The 20,091-nt window shown below is 35.8% G+C and overlaps 2 protein-coding genes across 2 annotated transcripts in view; one reads left to right on the top strand and one right to left on the bottom strand.

Moving 5' to 3' along the window:
• Positions 1-20,091, top strand: part of vih (ubiquitin conjugating enzyme vih) — a 347,513-nt gene that overhangs the window by 77,690 nt on the left and 249,732 nt on the right. The gene's annotated exons all lie outside the window — the stretch shown is intronic.
• LOC143909305 (oxidative stress-induced growth inhibitor 1-like) overlaps positions 4,611-20,091 on the bottom strand; it is a 51,335-nt gene continuing 35,854 nt past the window's right edge. Inside the window, exons 4-9 of the mRNA XM_077427225.1 lie at positions 16,982-17,065; positions 9,156-9,356; positions 8,972-9,081; positions 7,756-7,937; positions 7,513-7,676; positions 4,611-6,314 (exon numbers count right to left, since the gene is read on the bottom strand). Coding sequence (XP_077283351.1) covers positions 5,439-6,314; positions 7,513-7,676; positions 7,756-7,937; positions 8,972-9,081; positions 9,156-9,356; positions 16,982-17,065 — 1,617 coding nt within the window. The 3' untranslated portion in view covers positions 4,611-5,438. The remainder of the gene's footprint in view (positions 6,315-7,512; positions 7,677-7,755; positions 7,938-8,971; positions 9,082-9,155; positions 9,357-16,981; positions 17,066-20,091) is intronic.

Raw genomic sequence — 20,091 nt, forward strand, 5'->3', positions numbered from 1 at the left:
TTTCATCAGGTAAAAGTCGAGTTAATTCAGGGCACGGCAATACTAGAGTAGTCGCAAAGAGCAACCAATCACAGGAAGTAGCGGGTCGACCGAGCCTCGCTTCCGAGCCTAGGGGTGGAGTCATAGAGGTGGAGCCCTGTAGAGAATTCCGACTTTTACCTAAAATGCGAGTGGCCTATTATTGTAATTTTGCTTATTTACTAAACTTGTTTAAACAATAACATGTTTACAATCCACCATTTCGATTCAATGAATGCATAGTACACTTGCAAAGACAGTTAGACTTGCATATACAGATATATGTATTTAGAATAATCTCGGATGTACTGTTTGTTGTGATGAAGGAGATCTGGTAGCGGCGACAGACAACTTTTACCTTGAAGCGTAGGCGCCTCACCAGCACAGTTGTGGGATTTCCGGTGGGTGGGCGAGGTCGCCATCGACCCGAGAGGGGGCGAAGCGCCCCCACAAGACACGTCACCCACCCGAAACCCCCCAGAGACGGAGCCCGATGACTCCACCTAATACATAACCTCAATAATTACACACCTATGTATATCAGATTTGCTTTTAATTACCTGACTATTTCAAATAATTATAACTTATTATATATAAATGGGGTCGATGTAGACAGAGCCGCGCCTACCATATGTACAAATGTGTGCAACGCATACAGGCGGCTGAAATATAAAGGCGGCCGAAAGAAATGAGAGCCGAAAAAATTGTATTCCTTAAAAAATACGAAATAAGACATAGGTCATTGATTTATCGAAAAATCTGAATCTAACCTAATCTATTGAAGAGTATTCAGAGGTAAGTGGAGTCAGGTCGAGGTACAAGAAAACACGCAGGCAGGTTCCAAGTCTTTATTGCTGCTCGTCCAGTGGAGGTCAGGATCCGAATGCCGCCGATCGAGAGCGTACCATACTTATATCATAGAGCGCTCAGCGCATACACGTATTACATTACAGTCATTGGTCGAGGAGTCTGGCGCAGCCATTGGCCGCAATGCCCGACTCCACCATTGGTCGGCGTCACCATGACGTCACCGGTCTACGGGCGTCTCTCTCAATAACTTTACACTATGTAGTAAAAAAGTCGATGAATAAACAGAAAAATTATATTTATGGTTTGAGCTTATTCTAATAACCAATAACAGCAAATCAGGCCTGCTCCTAGAGCTGTCCGTAAAACCATAATCAAACCAACATCTGATTGCAAATCGCTTGTTACAAATGATTTTTTGATTAGATATTATACATATTTACACCAGATTTATGATAATACTGATGACACACTAAGATTACAGTGGTTATAAAGTCGAATACATCCACAGTTCACAGACCGATGGTTTATGGAGGCCAGAAGACCGCTCTTTCCGGCTGCTGTTTACGAATACGTTCCCACTCGGCGGCGTGAACGGTCCTGTAGTCTTCTAAAATCATGAAGCTATAAGGGTGAAAAAACACCGAATGGTATGGGACGTCATGTGTCCTTAGCTTCTTGGAATTAATATTGTTGCGTAGGGGTGGGTGGAGGATCCAAATAAAAGGCCAAAGTCGCTTCACAGTATTTATTGGTGATTAAGGAGATACACGCACAGCTAGTGCTCCGTCCAGAATCCTTGATATCGCCTAAGTACTGGCTTATAAAGGGCAGGTCGCTCACTGCATCTTCGACGTCCAGTTACTTCCCTATTGCTTAGGCACGTACCCGGATATGCATTCCCACGGTCCAAATCTCTCAGTCCCACGCTATCACCATGTGGTGCTCACTGTAAATGGAATATTATATTTTTATTTATGTTTATTATTATTTTTTGTCTCATTATACAACATTTTTTTTTTATATTTTGTTCTGTATGTGTGCCTATTTAAATAAATAAAAAAAAAAAATAAAAAAAATATCGCGCTGTCAGTTCTGAGAACTCCACGGGAAAGCGACCGAGTGCCGTTACCGCCGCTAAGTGCATTCGGGGGTCTCTCATTGTTAGCCGACTTGCACTTAAGCCTGGATATAATCCTCGAAATCATTTATGTCAAACCGCCGTAGCGTTACAGCACCTATGTTTTTATTCACTACTTAACAGGTGTAGACAAATTAAATTTGAATCTTTCTTAACTCAATTAATTAACCGCTACTTAACCCTTTGAATGCTGACCAACGCCGATCGGCGTTTGCCAACAAGTCCATGGGCCTGAAAAACTCCGATAATCGTTGTATTTTCAGCATGTGCAAAGTAAACAAGAATACTACCCGCTAAGCCTTTCCAGGTAGTATCGAAAAAAAAATGAATTGAAAATGGGTTGTGTAATACATGTCATTCATTTGTCAATGTTTATAAAGACTGGTTTAGACCGGAATTTCTGAATTTATAACCATAGTAGAATTTCCCGATGAAAATCCCTAACTGCCGAGTATTTTAGATTGTGGCTTGGTATTTAGATTGTGAGCATTACATTTTAACAACAATGATGATGGACCTAGTTTTGAAAAAGTACATTCATTAATAGACCTTCTTTTGTTTATTTTATATTGTTGCAAGATATATTAGAGAGTCTAAACACACCTTTACAAAACACACCTTTGAAATCCTCGGCGGTAGTTATCTAGGCTTTGTTTGGATTATCTACAATTTTTATACATGCTTTTTCTTGCATTTCAAAATAATTCTAGTTGGAATTGTTGGTGAAATTTTCAACAGAAAAAACGTCAGCACTCAAAGGGTTAACATATAAGATGAATGTTTATAAACCTTTCATGAAGAAAATTTGTATGGAAATATTTCAAAAACGAATTTTGATTAGATTTGAAACAATTTTTCATTAGAATTAATTGAAGAAAAACACAAAAAGTCAATCAAATGTATGTGTTACCAAATATAATACAAAATTTTTGAATTTTATTAAGTACTGCAAATAGTCGTTTTTGTCAAATAATTTTTTTTCAAAACAAAATAAATAAAACAAAATATATAGGTGTAAAAAAATCCATTTATTACAATGAAATCAAACTGATTTTAATACAATGCACAATAATTCAGACAGATCTAAAATACAAATTATTAATTTCACTCGGAAACCACATCATCAACAATTAAGGCCAAATTCAACAGTAAAAGCAGCAGTTGAGCAATGGAGGCAAAATCAAAACAACAAATTAGATCATTCTGTGCGGTGTCGGCTATTGGAGCCGACGGCCAACACTATTCAACATCAAACATAATAAAACAGTAGACTAAGTAAAAATAAATACGTATTTAATAATAATTAAACGGTAGCTTTCTTCCTTCACGCATAACAATTAAGTATTAAAAAAAACCAACTTCATCACCTTTCCGATATATATCACAGACTTTGTTCAGTTAACGTTATCACATCTGAATAATTAAATTCAGTTTAAACCGAGCTACATCTCATCGCCTACGTGTACACAATCATGCATTCTTTACATTATGAAGGGCCTACAAAATCAGGAATGAATGCATGCAACGAAACTCCTCCCGAAGAATCGTCATATCTAAAATATATGTATTGACAATTAATCTATGGCCACACGCTAGTTTCAACCAGAACGATCACTACGGCCTAAAATATACTCTCGTCTCTACGAGGACAATTCTATCGGCAACACTTGCCGCTAAACTACTACGGCTCTGAATCCGAGTGATCCATCACGGTGGATTTCATTAGGCCGGAAGTAAAACTGAGTCTACCAAACGTCCAGAATTGAAAAAATAAATACTTTTATGTAAATGTTGATCCTTAGTGTAAGACCGAGGCCATCGTGGTAGAATGACAGTACTTTACAATTATCAAACTAGCTTTTAAAAATAAATCATATGCTACATTGGCATATAAATCGACAGCTTCATTAAGTTAAGTCAGGTGTTAAATGTTAATCGAGTTTGATTATTGACAGTACTAAGAGCAGGCCTTTTCTAGATGTTATGATGGCCTCGGTATGACTCAATTACAGATTTATATCTTTTAAGAAATGTACAAAAATATAAAACGAAATAATTATCACAGAAACTACAAACTTTTTGTTCTCATACAAAAATGGTGACAATCTATACATGACTATAATAATATACATATAATATAATATATTTTTTTGGATTGAAAGGCACAATGACAGATTCAGTCACGTGACGTTAAAAACCAACAAGGATTGGTGTTTATTAATACCTCAAATCGCGAGTCAAATAAAATTTTTCAGGTTATAAATATTATTACATACGTATATACGTTTCAGACACCATTTGTGCGCTTCTCAAATGCGTATTGCTTTAACAAGGCAAATACCTAATGGGAAATATAATGTATGTATGTACATATGTACGTCGGTCAAACAAATTCACAAATACATATTTTAGGTTAGGAAAATCTAACCTTAAAACATGTACAATTAGTATAGGATGACTTCAACGTTAAGAATTGACAAGGAGAATTTATTGTTCACTTACTTACGACTCATACGTATGATGGTGCATACTCAAAATTAGGTAAATATAAAACGAAACCTAACCTATTACACAAAGTGCGTACACATTTACATTCATCGAATGAGGCACTCTTACTGTAACGGTGTCGATTTTATATTTTTTTAAAGTGTATTATTGTTTTTATTTTCAGAATTGTGACAAAAATATATTACATTAGTTTTAAAATGTATGAAGAAATTTTTGAGGTTATAATATTTAAAATGGCGTCTTCATATATTTTGAGCTTGAATCGAATGAAGGTTATGTTTGTGTATTATAACCTCATTTTATGTCCGACATGTTATATTATACAATATCAACAGATTCGTTATGACTCCGGTAAGCTATTTAATATATATATATATGCAGGAACTTTTCGACTTTTTTAATATAAATTATTATTATGATAATTTCATTACTCGATAATGGGCCAGCTGTAGTTGTTTATTTTACCGCCGCAGTAACTAGTAGATACATTCGAACTCCCTCAATTTATGTATACTTAAACAATGAGCAATTTTCAACTCGGATATATCTGCTAGTGTACAAATATAATAATAAAAAAGGGAATGATTATAAATCAGTCAAAAACCTATACATAATATACAAAAGTATGAAGTAGCAATTTTAAGTAAAATCGAACAAAGTGATCTTGTTGGGGAGGGGGAACACATATGGTACGTGCTTACAGACAGTCAAAGCTATTTGACGGATTTGACTTTATCGGTATCTGGCGCTATAACGGTCAGTTTAAGAATGTATAGCACCGGTATTTAAAGTACCAGTGGAGCTTACGGCTGGCAAACATGCAAGGCGACCTTCAGTTGCTACGAGCTATTAGCCGAAGACATTATTCATCAGCTCGATGTAGTTAAACGCCAGATATCGGTTATGAAACCATCAAACGCCGCATACTGTCCATGAAGACGTATGTAGCTGTAAACGTGTAGGCTCATACGGAGCATCCTTGATCGTTTTCGTCGGCTTTCCTCTCGTTCCAAATGCTGCTGACGATAGCCAGAGCTCCTCCAGGTATGAATCGGACGAAGTTGTCTCCGGCCAGCGGTCCTAAAGCGTACATTCCTTTCGGAGCGTTCTGCACCTCGTGCGTCACTTTATCAATGTATATAGGATTGGTCCTACTATCGATGGGTTTTCCAGCGTGAACTCCAAGACCCAAGCCGGTGCCTTGGAAATCAGCCTCGACCTCATTCCTATCGAGTCTATTAAACTCGTCGTCGATCTTCTTCTCGTTCAAGCTATCCCCGCTGCTGGTCATCTGTCGCACGTCACTTTTGTCTCTTATTGTCTTGATGTCCTGTCGGGTCTTTTGCAGACCGTGTCCGACTATGTACTTTAAATTGTACCACTGGGTTTTCAAGAAAACCAATCTGTCTTGAAAGTTTCTCGTATTGTAAGAACACTTGATGCACAGTTCGGCAGGATGTGGTGCTATCCTCCTTGGTTCTGCATCCAATTTGAATGTGACTCCTTTCCGTCGCGTGCCGTTCGTCAGCATTCCGGGTTTGAGGCTCTCGTTGTCCGCGTCGAACGTCAGGTAGCTCGTGTTGAAGTCTTCGGGGAGGAAGTGCAGATCGGGTTTCGAACCTATCAGTATGGCGCAGAAAGATATGTCCAATTCGACGGTTTCGTTTGATCTTGTATTCAGCAGTTGGATCTTTTTAGGTGTCGTCACACTGTGGGAGTCTTCGTCATCGTACTGCGTATCGTATTTGTCCTCGTGTGACTCGTCTACGGCGACATGATCAGGTAGTGCCGTATAAAGAGGATGTTTGCCGTTGACACCGTCCTTCATCATCTGATGTACCTGAAGTAGATAATACAATTTGTCAGTATGAGTTTGAAACTTAAAACAGGCTCAAAAACCGATGTTACTAATTACCGCCCAATTTCTAAACTACATATGTACAGTGTTTAAAGTGTTTGAAAAAATGATTTACAATCAGCTCTTCCCAGCCCTCAAACAGTCTTTTAGTTTGTTTCAACACGGTTTCCTCAAGAACCGCTCAACGGTCTCAAATCTCATTTTATTGAATGACGAACCAACTGAGTTAATGGACAAATGTGCTCAAGTAGATGTCATATACACTGACTACAGTAAAGCATTTGATCGGATTCGGCACGACATTTTAATTTTAAAATTATCTAACATAGGTATCAGGGGTGACCTACTTCGATGGTTTTCATCTTACATTGACAACTGCTCTCAAGCAGTTTTTATTAACAATTATATTTCCGGTTGGGTTAACATACCTAGTGGAGTACCCCAAGGTTCTGTGCTTGGGCCTTTACTTTTCTTAATTTTCATTAATGACATCAGTATGTACATGTCTTACTCATTCGAAATTACTTTGCTTCGCTGATGACATGAGAATCTTTACGGCAGTTGCATCTCCTGAAGATGTCAAGGCTCTTCAAGCTGATCTTATTAATCTAGAAAAATACTGCACCTTTAATCACCTGGAGCTCAATCCCACCAAATGCAGCGTTGTCAATTTCAGTCGAAAACGTAATCCCTTATTGAACGATTATATCCTAAAGGGAGAACGTTTACAAAGAAACACGGTAATTTGTGATCTAGGTGTGCTCCATGATTCGCACTTACTGTTTGATAAACACATCGATTATATCGTCTCGAAGGCGCTTCGGTCATTAGGATTTATCTTACGTATTTCTACAGATTTTAAATGTTTAAAATCCATCAAAATATTATATTGTGCCTTCGTTCGAAGTAATTTAGAATATGCGTCTCAGGTGTGGAATCCAAGATATGCTACCTACATTGATAGAATTGAGAACGTTCAAAAGAAATTTATTCGCTACCTTTGTTATCATTTTTTGAATAATCTTTTAGTTTAATTTCTTTTAACGTATATGCTTTAGTTTATTACTACCAGCGGAAACCTATAATTGGTCTTTTGTTATATACTTTATTATTTGTACTGTTTTGTAATTAACACTGTTGGTTTTCCTTAAATAAAATAAATAAATAACAATGAACTCACTTGATGGTATTCAGGATAGAGTGATGGAGGAAGTGCTTTGAGAGCCGCAGACGGTGACCGATAAGCGTGTGCTACCGGCAAGCCTCTGGCTCTCGCTCTGAGGATGGCATCGGCAGCACTCAGACCAGATCCAATCACCAATATTGGCAAACACTCATTACCTTCTGAAATCAAATAGAATCACAGATAGTATCCCTCAAATTTGCGGTTAAAAAACTATAATATGTATGCAGTTAAAGTTACCTTCGGCTCGAAGACTGAGAGCTTCGAGAGCTGCTTGAAAACGAGGAGACGTCCTGATGGCTCCATTCACCGACGACCCTTTCCCATTATCTTTGATGGAGTTGGGACGATCCGATGCACCCGTTGCTAATATAACTCGGGAGCACACATAACGGAACGATTCTTTCTTTGCCGAGTCATATCTGAAATATAGGATATGGCGTAATGAATGATTTTGAAACAAAAATTTTATCGATTCAAGACATATGTATAGGTATATAATCAAGAACAAACTCTAAATGATCTTAAATGTTTTAGAATATAAGGTGCTTGTGTGTAATATTTATCTTTTTGATATATACATATATAAATATATAGAAAAATGGTGATAGAAATTTTCTTTGTTGTGCCTGTTAATGAGATTTTATAAGTCAAATAGTAGACATGACAGGTAAATGAAACCATCTTGATTGTTTTACGTCTGTTAAACAATAAACGTAGCTGATTTATTGTTTTATATTTGTCCATGCAATGAAATGTCCTCAGAGGGGAATTCCTCGGTGCTTCTCTAGATATGGTTTGTTAAATTATTATCATATCAAACACTATTTTTGGTGGAATTACAGTCGAAATTAGTATATCTGTTACAGTCGAAGTGTATTTTCAGTAGTAATATATTCCAACTGACGTTTTAGGCCATTCTTATTCGAATACAATTGAACTAGTAAATTATATCTCTACAAGCGCACATATACTTTCAACAATGTGCGCCAGTTGTAATATAACAGTTAGTTTGATGTTTTTAAGAATGCTTTAGAATTCAATAATGCGTTAATATTTGCTAGATATTACAAATAAAGGTAGCGAGTACCGTATTACGTTAACTCTAAGAATGTATCAAAGCAAAAATGTGACTTTCGAACTGAATTTACTAGTCGAGTGACGTTTTCACAAAAACCGAACCTCTCCATTTTACCTGGTACCAACTTATAGTTGAACTGTATTTTCAGTTGTAATATATTTTGACCAGTTGGAATGTAATTGCCATATGAATCAACTTACGTGGGTTAGACAGATTATATTCCAACTAGTCAACATATGTATATTACAACTGAAAATACACTTCATCTATAAAGGTAGTTAGGTGAAACATATTCCAACTAGTCGAAATATATTACAACTGGAAAATACACTTCAACTGTAACATATCCATTAAAAAAAACCAGTAAAAACTAACCCACAAACACACCACGCTGCAGATGCCGCATTTCCTACCGGACAACCCAGTTTCGCTGACCATTTTATGGGTTTCACTGAAGTGACCATTGTATTGTTGCGGAAGAATTTCTAAAAAACGATTTTATTTGATTCTGGTACTATAATATGTTTAATATTACATTTATGTAGTCGACCATTGTTACCTGCAGGCCGAACTGTTTCACGTATTGTTGATAGTATGTGGCTACCGTGGACACTGGGGCTCGTTGTTGTGGTTTCAAGTCTGGAAGGTTCGGCTCTCCAGGCAGGGCCATCCATCGGGAAGGGCTCAGAGTGACTACGCTGGAGTCCAAGGTGTGCCACAGTCCGCCGGCTTTGCCCCGTCCCAGTACGACGTGATCGATCTGGAAAAGTTAAAGTTTTCATTCAATATACAGAGCTAATTTAATCATTACTGGGAATGTAGAAGTACATATGTTTGAACAAAATGATTATTGTAAGTCAATTTAGTAGTTCCACTATGAATTCTAGCATGAGACTTGTAAAAGTACATGTATCAAAATTGTATTGATTGTCCATAGATGTCTCTGTTGTATTCTACGGTTAACGGATTATTCCGCAAAAAGCGCTCTCGCCCAAGTCACTAAAATCTCGATCACTGAACATGTGGCACTCGAGTTCTCGTTAGTATAGTATTTCGCGTGGATAGCTTTCGATTGATGAAGTTTTTGGGTGCCAGATGTTCCGTGATCGAGATTTCAGCGACTTTTGCGAGATCGCTTTTAGCGGAATAATCACCGAACCGTATTCTACATTTTTATTTTACATAGATATATACCAGGAAGGCCTAACAGGTAAACCTCAATGCGCCTTCCTAGACAATTAATTACAAACATTGCAGCCTTTTTTTATTACATAAATCGCTGTATTTCAAGAGGCTGAAGAACACGAAATTAATAATAAAATACTCCATAGAGACATCTATGGATTTAGACTTGAACATAATTTTTTAGATATTGTAACGTTATGAAGAGAGACGCCCGTAGACCGATGACGTCATGGTGACGCCGACCAATGGAGGAGTCGGGCTTTGCGGCCAATGGCTGCGCCAGACTTCTTGACCAATGACTATACACCAGTGGCGGACGGTGGGTGTTAATACCGGGTGTGCTGTGTATGCCGTAGGGCATAGGGTATAAAATTAGCAATTAAAAAAAAATACTCGTTTTGCATTACAAAAATGTTTAATTTATTAGTTATTTATACATAAGTTCAATGCGACGTTTCTGAGACATAAACTTTTCAATCACGTCTGCATAGAATGTGTCTTTCTGTTTTAATTCCACCAATAACTTTTTTTCTATTGAAATTAAGCTAAGGCCACATAATCTATCTTGACCTTGCGTACCTCTATAGCAAGTTTTTATTCTTTTCAGCGCCGAAAAAGAACGTTCTGCTGAAGCTGTACTGCTTGGTATCGTTAATATTAATTCTCCCAGCTTAAACACCTCTTTAAAACCAGATTTGAGGTTATTTTTTGTCATGAATTGTATTAATTCATGAACAGGTTTCTCTGAAAATTCAGAGCTGGAATATAGCACAATGAGTTCGTTTTTCAATCGAATATAATCAAACAGTGATCCACAAAAATCTTTTAATTTATTAATTAAAACATTTGGAAAATTTTCTTTATATTCGTCATATTTATCATTACAAAGAAGGTGGAAATATTCTAATTTGGAAAGTGAAGAATATCTACATTCGACTTGTGCGATTATGCTATCAACTATTTTGAAATATAATTGACGAAATGAAGTTTTATCTTCTACTTCTGAATAATTTTTTAATCTTTGTGGCCTACGATCATGATCATCATTTTTTTCATTTAAATAATTATTCCATAACATTTCAAAATTATTATCCCTTTCGTATTTCAGTTGCTGCAAAACATGATTAATTTTTTTACAACAATATAAAACGTCCGAAGATTTAGATTGAAGAATGTTATACAAAACATCAGTTATTCCAAACAGTTTTGAAAAAATTTGAAGAAGTTTAATTGTTTGAAAATCCTCTAAAAAGCCTAAAAACCCTCGTGCTTTTATAACAGTATCTGTGTCCCATAATTCACAATTTTCTATAACATGTCGAAAAAAATCTGTAAATTGACTTCTGTATTGTTGTACTGTGCTACTTAAACGAGATGTAAAATTCCACCTTGTGGGTGCTACAGAGGGAAGTCTTTTTGTCACAAATTCCTGTAAAGCGAATACTCTTTTGGAAGATTTTGAAAAGTATGTAGACAATCCATTTAAAGTTTGAAAAAATGATTTACTTTCTTTAATATCAGAAAGACCTTGCTGCAATACTAAATTCAATACATGAGCATAACAGTGTGTAAAAAGAGCAAAAGGATAAGCATTGAGGACTTTGGATTGCAAACCATTTACGTGTCCACTCATTACACTTGCTCCATCATAAGTCTGTCCAACCAATTTGTCTTGAATTTTAAATTCTTCAACTATGTTCACCACGTGACGGAATAGACCATTAGATGTTTTATCAGCACTAACGTCTGTAAAACTAATAAACCGTTCATGTACATTGCCTTTACATACAAAACGTAAAACTGTTGAGAGCTGTGATTTTGTCATTATATCTGAAGTTTCATCGAGAATAATAGCAACAAAACTTGCTGACTCTACTTCATTTTTTATATGAACTTTAATAACATGAGCGATTGCTTCGATTATGTCATTTTGTATACTTGGAGAAGTACCACGAAAGGTAGTAGCAGTATTTAAATGAGTATCTAAAACAGAATCATATTCTCGAAGAGCATTTAGATATTCAATGTAATTGCCTTTGTTTACGGAATTACATGACTCGTCGTGACCTCGCAGGGACAGTTCTTGTTTTCCTAGATAGATTATTGCGTTAATAATTCGTTTTAAAACATCTCTATTTTTATTTACTTGTTCATTATGTCGACTTATTTCGGCTTTACGTTGACTGTCAATTAATACGTCGATTCGTTGTTTGCCAAACATTTGTATGGAAAGAAATGATTGAACGTGTGCCTGCGATCCTTCGTGTTTCTTCAGTGCTGCTGTCAAATGGTTGAGATCAGCAAATCCTTCTTTGTTCCACACATTAATATCTTTGGAGAACAATAAACATGGCCAGCAGAAAAGTTTGGATCGAATTTCACAGCCTGTAATCCATTCGAATTTTTTATAATTTGAAACGCAAAAATGTCTAGTGTAAACTTTTGTTTTTTCTTTATGCAAACTGGATAAATTTGGAAGAGACGGACACGGTTTCCCATATTTAATTATTTTTAATTTTATCTCAAAACTTCTATTTGAAAACGGAATAGTTAAAATGTCTTGAACACTGTTAGCCATTATTAGTTATTAGAGGTAATAATATGACCATAAAAATACGAATGTGCGAAAAAGTACGAGACCACGTGCCGCATCGCATTCGGTCAATTGCCGAGTGGTGCGGTGCGGTGCGGTGCGGTGCGGTGCGCGGTGCTCTGAAGTCGTAGCACACCGTACGTCTTAATATCGCGAACAAACCTATACAAGCGAATATCCGCCTGCACACTCCAACCAAACCCACCAATTTGCTGCACGGCATAGGTATTCTCTCGTCGCGGCGCACAAACTACATACACACATCACACAACACGCTGCAGACTGCACACCACACCATACACCATACATTTAGCGCACGCGGTAAATACACCATACACATCAATGCCTGTTTATACAACAACACATTATTTTGTATTAAAATACTACTTTATGTGGTCTTTGGTTTTCACGGGTGTGCGCCGCACACCTAGCACACACCCAATATACGCCACTGCTATACACATGTAATACGTGTATGCGCTGAGTATTTATAAGTATGGTGCGCTCTCGATCGGTGGCATTCGGATCCTGACCTCCACCGGACGAGCAGCAATAAAGACTTGGAGCCTGCCTGCGTGTTTTCTTGTACCTCGACCTGACTCCACTTACCTCTGAATACTCTTCAATATTGTACATAAATCAAATTCAGATATTTGTGACATAGGGTAGGATGGTTTTTGCCAATTTGATGAAGGAACAGTTTCAACAATGAAATCAGATAAATTGGCAAACTCTGATAAGAAACGATCGACTTGGAGTCACAAATATCCAAATCTGACCAGCAGTATTAAAGATTAGCACGGGATCGAACCCGGTAACCTCTCGGTGCTAAACATAAACGCAACCACCGAGCCATACTGCTGCTATGTTTACATACTGTTGTTTGATAAATTTTATAGTACTTATGTACAAAAACAATTAACCATATTTGTCACCTCGGTTTAATTTCTGTCATGGCACATACTTATGATGTATGTATGTAATAATAAAAATATACATTGATGGTCATAGTAATTACTTGATCATAATAAAAAAATATATAAAAGCTTAATGAAATCTTCTTGTAAATAACAGCAGTATGGCTTAATGGTAGCGTGTATGTTTAGCACCAAGTGATCAGTGGGTTCGATCCGCCATACTGCTGGTTAGATTTGGGGGTTTTGTGACTCCAAATCGAATTTTATCTGATCATCGTTGAAGCGGTTCCTCAAAATTGGCAAAAAATCATCTTTCCTGCTGTCACAAATCTTCTGTATTTATTGTGCGTACAATTTGTAAAAAATCTAAATCCATAGATGTCTCAATGGATTAATTCTGTAATTAATTAATTGTTATTTCGTGTTCTTCAGCTTCTGGAAATACAGTGATTTATGTAATAATAAAATGCTGCATTGTTTTTAATTAATTGTCCAGGAAGGCGCATTGGGGTCTTCCTGTCAAGCCTTCCTGGTATATATCTATGTGAAATAAAATAATAAAGCACATCTACATAAAGTTAAACTGAGCGATAGTATTATATATTATCATATATGATATATTAACAGGAAAATAATTTAATTACTTAAGCACCGTTTCAAATTCAAGGTTTGAATTATCTTCCTAGTGAACTTTACGAGTAAAGAATTCACAGCAAGCGAGGCCTCCTTAAATAAACACTATATATAATATAAACACGTCGACCTGTACATACAATGGCATACCTAAAAAATAAAGAGGTATAAAAAAACACGACATTATTGTTTGATGAAAGAGAAAAACCGTCAATTTTATCGCGCACTCAACATTTTATCTCACAAGATTAACTTTGCAACGACGTTATCTTGCCAAAATAGGCAGTTTATTATCGGAGGATATTACCAGTATTTCATTATTGAAAAGTTATCATTGTAATCTGGATTTTTATTTATAGTCCACGATCATTTATGATCGGAGATAAGGAACATGCCAAATTTGAAAGTCAATCCTATATAAATAAAAGTCCTTACGGTGATCATTCTCATACTGATCAGAATTAGGGCGAAAACACACTGAGCGAGACCTAGTACGTGTTTTTTTTTAGATACTTTCAAATATGCGAAAAATCGCAGCAACTCTAGCCCATATTCATGGTATACAGACCCAAAAATCACCCCCTGGAGTGTTTTTGGTTATAGCTTTACGGTGATTAATTTGTCGGTTGGGCATCGCTATTTCCCAGAATCTGGACGAGCGTGAAAACGTCGCGTTCCTGCGACCGTTATAATTGGTTTTCGAGGATTATCTCCAGACTAAGTGCAAGTCGGCTAAGCAATAGATAGACTAAGCGGTCGGTAACGGCACCCAGCCACTTCCCACTAGAATTCTTAGAACTGACAACGCGAAAGCGTGGGACTGCATATCCGGGTACGTGACTTAACAATGGGGAAGTAACCGGACGTCGAATAAACGGGTACTTAGGCGATATCAAGGCATTCTGGACGGAGCATTGGCAGCGTGTGTATCTCCTTAATCACCAATAAATGATGTGACGCGATTTTGGCCTTTTATTTGGATCCTCCACCCACCTCTGCGCAACAATATTAATTCTAAGAAGTCAAGGACACACGACGTCCCATACCATTCGGTGTGTTTTCACCCTTATAGTTTTATGATTTTGGAAGACTACAGGACCGTTCACGCGGCCAAGTGGGAATGTATTCGTAAACAGCAGCCTAAAAGGGCGGTCTTCTGGCCTCCATAAATCATCGGGGTGTGAACTGTGAATGTATTCGACTTTATAACCACTGTAATCTTAGTGTGTCATCAGTATTATCATAAATCTGGTGTAAATATGTATAATATCTAATCAAAAAATCATTTGTAACAAGCGATTTGCAATCAGATGTTGGTTTGATTATGGTTTTACGGACAGCTCTAGGAGCAGGCCTGATTTGCTGTTATTGGTTATTAGAATAAGCTCAAACCATAAATATAATTTTTCTGTTTATTCATCGACTTTTTTACTACATAGATTAGGTTAGATTCAGATTTTTCGATAAATCAATGACTTATTTTTTAACTGATATCCTTAAGAGCAGGCTTGTTTTTACTGTGATTATTTTCAATTCTATGTATCATTGGAGTGTCGTTTATTTACCAATTCGAGTCATACACCTATTAGTAAGTTAGGTTAGGTTAAAATTTTGATTAAATTCATATCATATGCAAATTCCAACATAAATTTAAAGCAAGGTTGTGGATTTGGAGTCGGTTGATTTTTAACGACTCTGACTCCTTTTTATATTTAACTAGTGGTGCTACTCGGCTTCGCTCGGTAAATGGAAATTAAATGAAAACCACGAAAAAAATCTTCATTTGTTTTTTTATTAAATTTATTTGAATCGGAAAAAATTAATATTAATTAATGACCGACCAATCACAAACGTTTTTGACCAATACAGCCAATCAGAAACGATTTTGACGACAGTCAATCAGAAAAGACTTTGACGACAGGCAATCAGAAACGAATTACAGATGCCGTTTCGGTTTTATATAGATTATATTAGTATTACGGTATGCGCCAACTAGTCTCTTATTTTATTGAATTAAAAAGACTAATAAATTGAAATTTAATAACTACATCATGAAAATCATGAATTTAAATAACATTATAAATAAAATCCTTGAATTGTACATATTTTGATATGTTGTGGCCAAAGCTGATGTTTCCTCCATTTCATACATTTTTTTATTCCCATTTTTTTTTATTAAATTGATTTGTTTGTGTATGAAATTCATAAACACATTGTACTATGAATGTACTAACTTTTTATTTATACCAATTTCATTACCAATAATTCAATAAATTGGGTTTTTAGTGATTTTTTTAATTCCTTTAATTTTTATATTTTGAAAATCGCTATTATTTTGTTAATTGGATTATTAGTCACATTGCGACCGCCCAAAAGACAATTTTTGAAATGAAAATCGCGAATACGGAATATTTGGCACTCGACTTCTCGTAAGTATGATAGTTATCGTTAGTTAACGCATGCGCGCTTTATGTGTTCATGCGTTGTTGTTTATTTTGTACTTAGTTATGTACAGTGTGGTTTTTTTATTAGAACAGTGATGTGCGGTTGTTCAACAACATAACAACCGTCTCGTTCTCGACAAAAGGATCTCTTAGACTGTATTCGTTGGGGGGTGGGGGTGGTGGCCTCATGTTGAGGGCTCTAAGGGCCAAATTCCTTGACCTTTAAAGCGGGCTTAGAGTTATCGTTAGTTTGATGGACTTTTCGGCTGCTAGATATTCCGTTATAGAGATTTTGATGACTTTTGGGCGAGCGCTTTGTGACCAATAATCACCGAACCATTATTTTTACTACTGATAAGTTTGAACGTTGGCAAGAAAAGTCCATCTTACTAAAATCGATCAAGTTGGAGTCGGTAAATTTTGATTCGAGTCCACAGCCCTGATTTAAAGTCAATATTATTATATCATTTCAGTAGTCTTTGCAGAAAGCAAATTCAAAATCTCGATTCCTATTGGTCAGAGCATTTTAGCCAACCAATAGGAATCGTGTATTTTTCTTCCTACTGGGAACACTCATGAAATGAATTGTGTATGTTTATTTATTCAATCATACCTTTTTTTCAGGAAAGTATTTCCAATCTAACATCGATGGTAAATCCATGCCCATATCGGCGCCAGGATTCGTTAAGCAATCCACCTGTAAACATAAACAACAATTATATAAATACAAAAATGTCTAGAAAAGATTATCATAATGCATGTATTATATGGTAATTAATTAAAAAAAAATTGCATATGCGAGATAAAAATAGTCAACAGGAAAACCAAAATGTATGCACGAATTCATGACAGTGACCTTTACGTTTTGCATGATTTATGTAAAAACCGGCCTGACGATAAGAGCGAAACATTTCAAACGACCCCGGTATCGTGAGTTGACATGTGTACAATTACAAATGTAGATAAAATGATATTTTTTATAGCTGTTGCTAGCATGATTTATTTAATGAACCGTCGGTCAACACTAGCGAGTCATCAATCATTACACTTCGGAAATGGCAAATCCGAATTATTACATACGAGGAAACTATTCAGAACTTATTGTAAGCAAGTTAATGGTGATGGTATATTATACATATGTAATATAGTATTGTTTTGATGAAACATTCTATTGATTGCCGTCTGAAAGGAAACAATTAGACATTAAAACGGATTCATTATTGTCAAAGATCATCGGCTAGTTAATTATTTAATGTTATTGTTGAATGTCTATATATAATATTATATTATGAAATGATGAGAAGTACATGAAAAGGCCAAAGTCTGTATTTGAATATTGCCAGTTGTAAAAAATTGATTAATGGAAAATTTAGAATGGTATCAATTTTAATAAAGAAAATGCTACAGTTGGTTTTAATGCTAGAATTGCTATATTACTGATTTTTGATGGTGCTCCTATCTACTATTATTTTGACGTTATTTGATGTCTTGTTTTACTTTAAGTGGGGCCAATAACTATATCACGGCCAACAGCTACTAAGTTAAGCGGGATAGAGCCGTATCTGAAATTTTGAGTTCTGCAATTCTTTGGAATTAAGTCTTTATTATTATTTACCCTGCGCAAATTTTCATTGCATATATTTTTACACATTTACTAATTGAAACGGAATGAATATGTCACTGTCTATTGTCTCATGGTATCTTTTATTGTCGCCGACTAATTTATTCATTACTTAATCAGCTTATAATACTTATAGCGTCATAAAAGTTATGAATAGTGAATATTATATTTTTTTTGTTTAATTTGTATTATGCATATATGTATGTATGTATGTGTAAAATTTAATTATAAATGCATATTTTTAAATAGTTGTTATGCCTTGATACGAGTCGCATTTCGAAAACTTTGCCATATATCCTACATACATACATATATACTTTAATAATTATACGCATATACAGTTGTAACTTTTTCAAATTATTGATACATATTTTAGCCAGCAGCTAAGCTCGGTGGTTGCGTTAATGCTAAGCACAGAGAGGTTGCCGGGTTTGATCTCAATTGAAAAAATTTATTCCGAGTATTGTCTGTAGTGCTGCGGGTCAGACATGGATGTTTGTGATTCCAAGTGGAGTTTTTCAAGAATTTCCTATCAGAGTTTGCCAATTTTCTGATTTCACCGTTGAAACTGTAACGTGGGAACATGAGCGTATCCGCAGTCTAAGTTAACAATAAAGACCCCCGGATTTCCCAGTAAGTGCCCGAATAAAGGATGCGCTAGAGTTCTCAGAACCTCGCCGGGGTAAACCCACGTGCAATAGACAATGGATCGGGGATGCTATGCTGAGCAACTTGTCCTTTATAAGGAGGTACACACGGTAGATCACATACTTTTGGAGCGAGCGACTTTCACGAGCATAAATGCTGTGAAGCGACTTTGGTCTTTCATTTGGATTCTGAACCCACCCCAACGCAACAAAACGGTTCCTCATAAAATTGGCAGAAACCATATCACCAGGCGCGTAACTACATACTATGCCGTACGGGCATACGGGTCTTTTAGATTTAAGGGTTCAAAAGATTTTCAAAAAAAGTCATGTTAAAATTATTCATATGACTAATAGGAAACAATATTTAAAATTTGATATGGAACACATTGCGTGTCGCATTTTCACCCATTTGTACTCCTTATCACGACATTCAATAGTTTTCCGTTATGGTACAGTAATATTAATTGTTTGCGATTATCTATAAAAACGATGTTAGAATAAAATGTCTTTAAAAGATGTAATTGCATAATTTGCGACTATAAAGGCGAGGAAAAAGAACATTTAATTTTAATGATATTTACTTAACCGCTTAGACGCCCAGCCGACGCGCTGAGCGTATACGGCTGTTTGCGCCTTAAGGCGCTTTGGGCAGCTAAGCGGTTAAGGGGGCTTTTCTAACATTTGCATTTGGGCCCAATTTTTCTAGTTACGCATCATGTCACCATTATTTGAATATGATTCCAAAATTTATAACCTACAAATTTATACACGTAATAAATTTAATAACATAGATGTCGCTCAGGGGAAACTCGATTAACAGCATTTTAGATAGGGTTGCCAACAGGTCTCTTTTTAAGAGAATATGTTCTCTTTTTATTTATAATTGTACCCATGTCCTCTTTTTCAATTTTGACAATAGTTTCACGCAGTCCGTACTATATTTTCTCTCACAAGATATGACATGAGTGGAGAGGCTTTTGCAATACCCGGCCATAATGTCAATGTAGAAATAATATTTTCCATGATCAACGGAGAGTGGACTATAGAAAGAAATAAGTTGAAAATTTCCACTGTCTGGTGTATTTTAAGTGTAGTATATAATTACAAAAATAATCATGTTTAGAATTTTATAAAGAAAATAAGAAATTTTTGCACCAAATTAGCAGAGATTATGAAATTGAGAGTGAGAATTAAGATGATTAAATTCAACAATCAATTTTTAAGCGCAATTTTCATGTTCCTAACTATATACATATGTTCCGGTTATTATGAAAGTGGAATAAGTCATATAATATTTCGTTTGACATACATAATTGGACTTTTGCCTAAATTTGTTTTAAAAATTATTTTGATACTACATAAAAAAATATGTATATGTTACAGTGAAAGCATATTTGAAGTGAAAATATATTTTCACCAATTCAAGCAGTGAAAATGTATCAAACAAAGAAT

This window comes from Arctopsyche grandis, chromosome 3 (assembly GCF_051622035.1).
Source record: "Arctopsyche grandis isolate Sample6627 chromosome 3, ASM5162203v2, whole genome shotgun sequence".
Classification (NCBI taxonomy): Eukaryota; Metazoa; Arthropoda; class Insecta; order Trichoptera; family Hydropsychidae; genus Arctopsyche; species Arctopsyche grandis.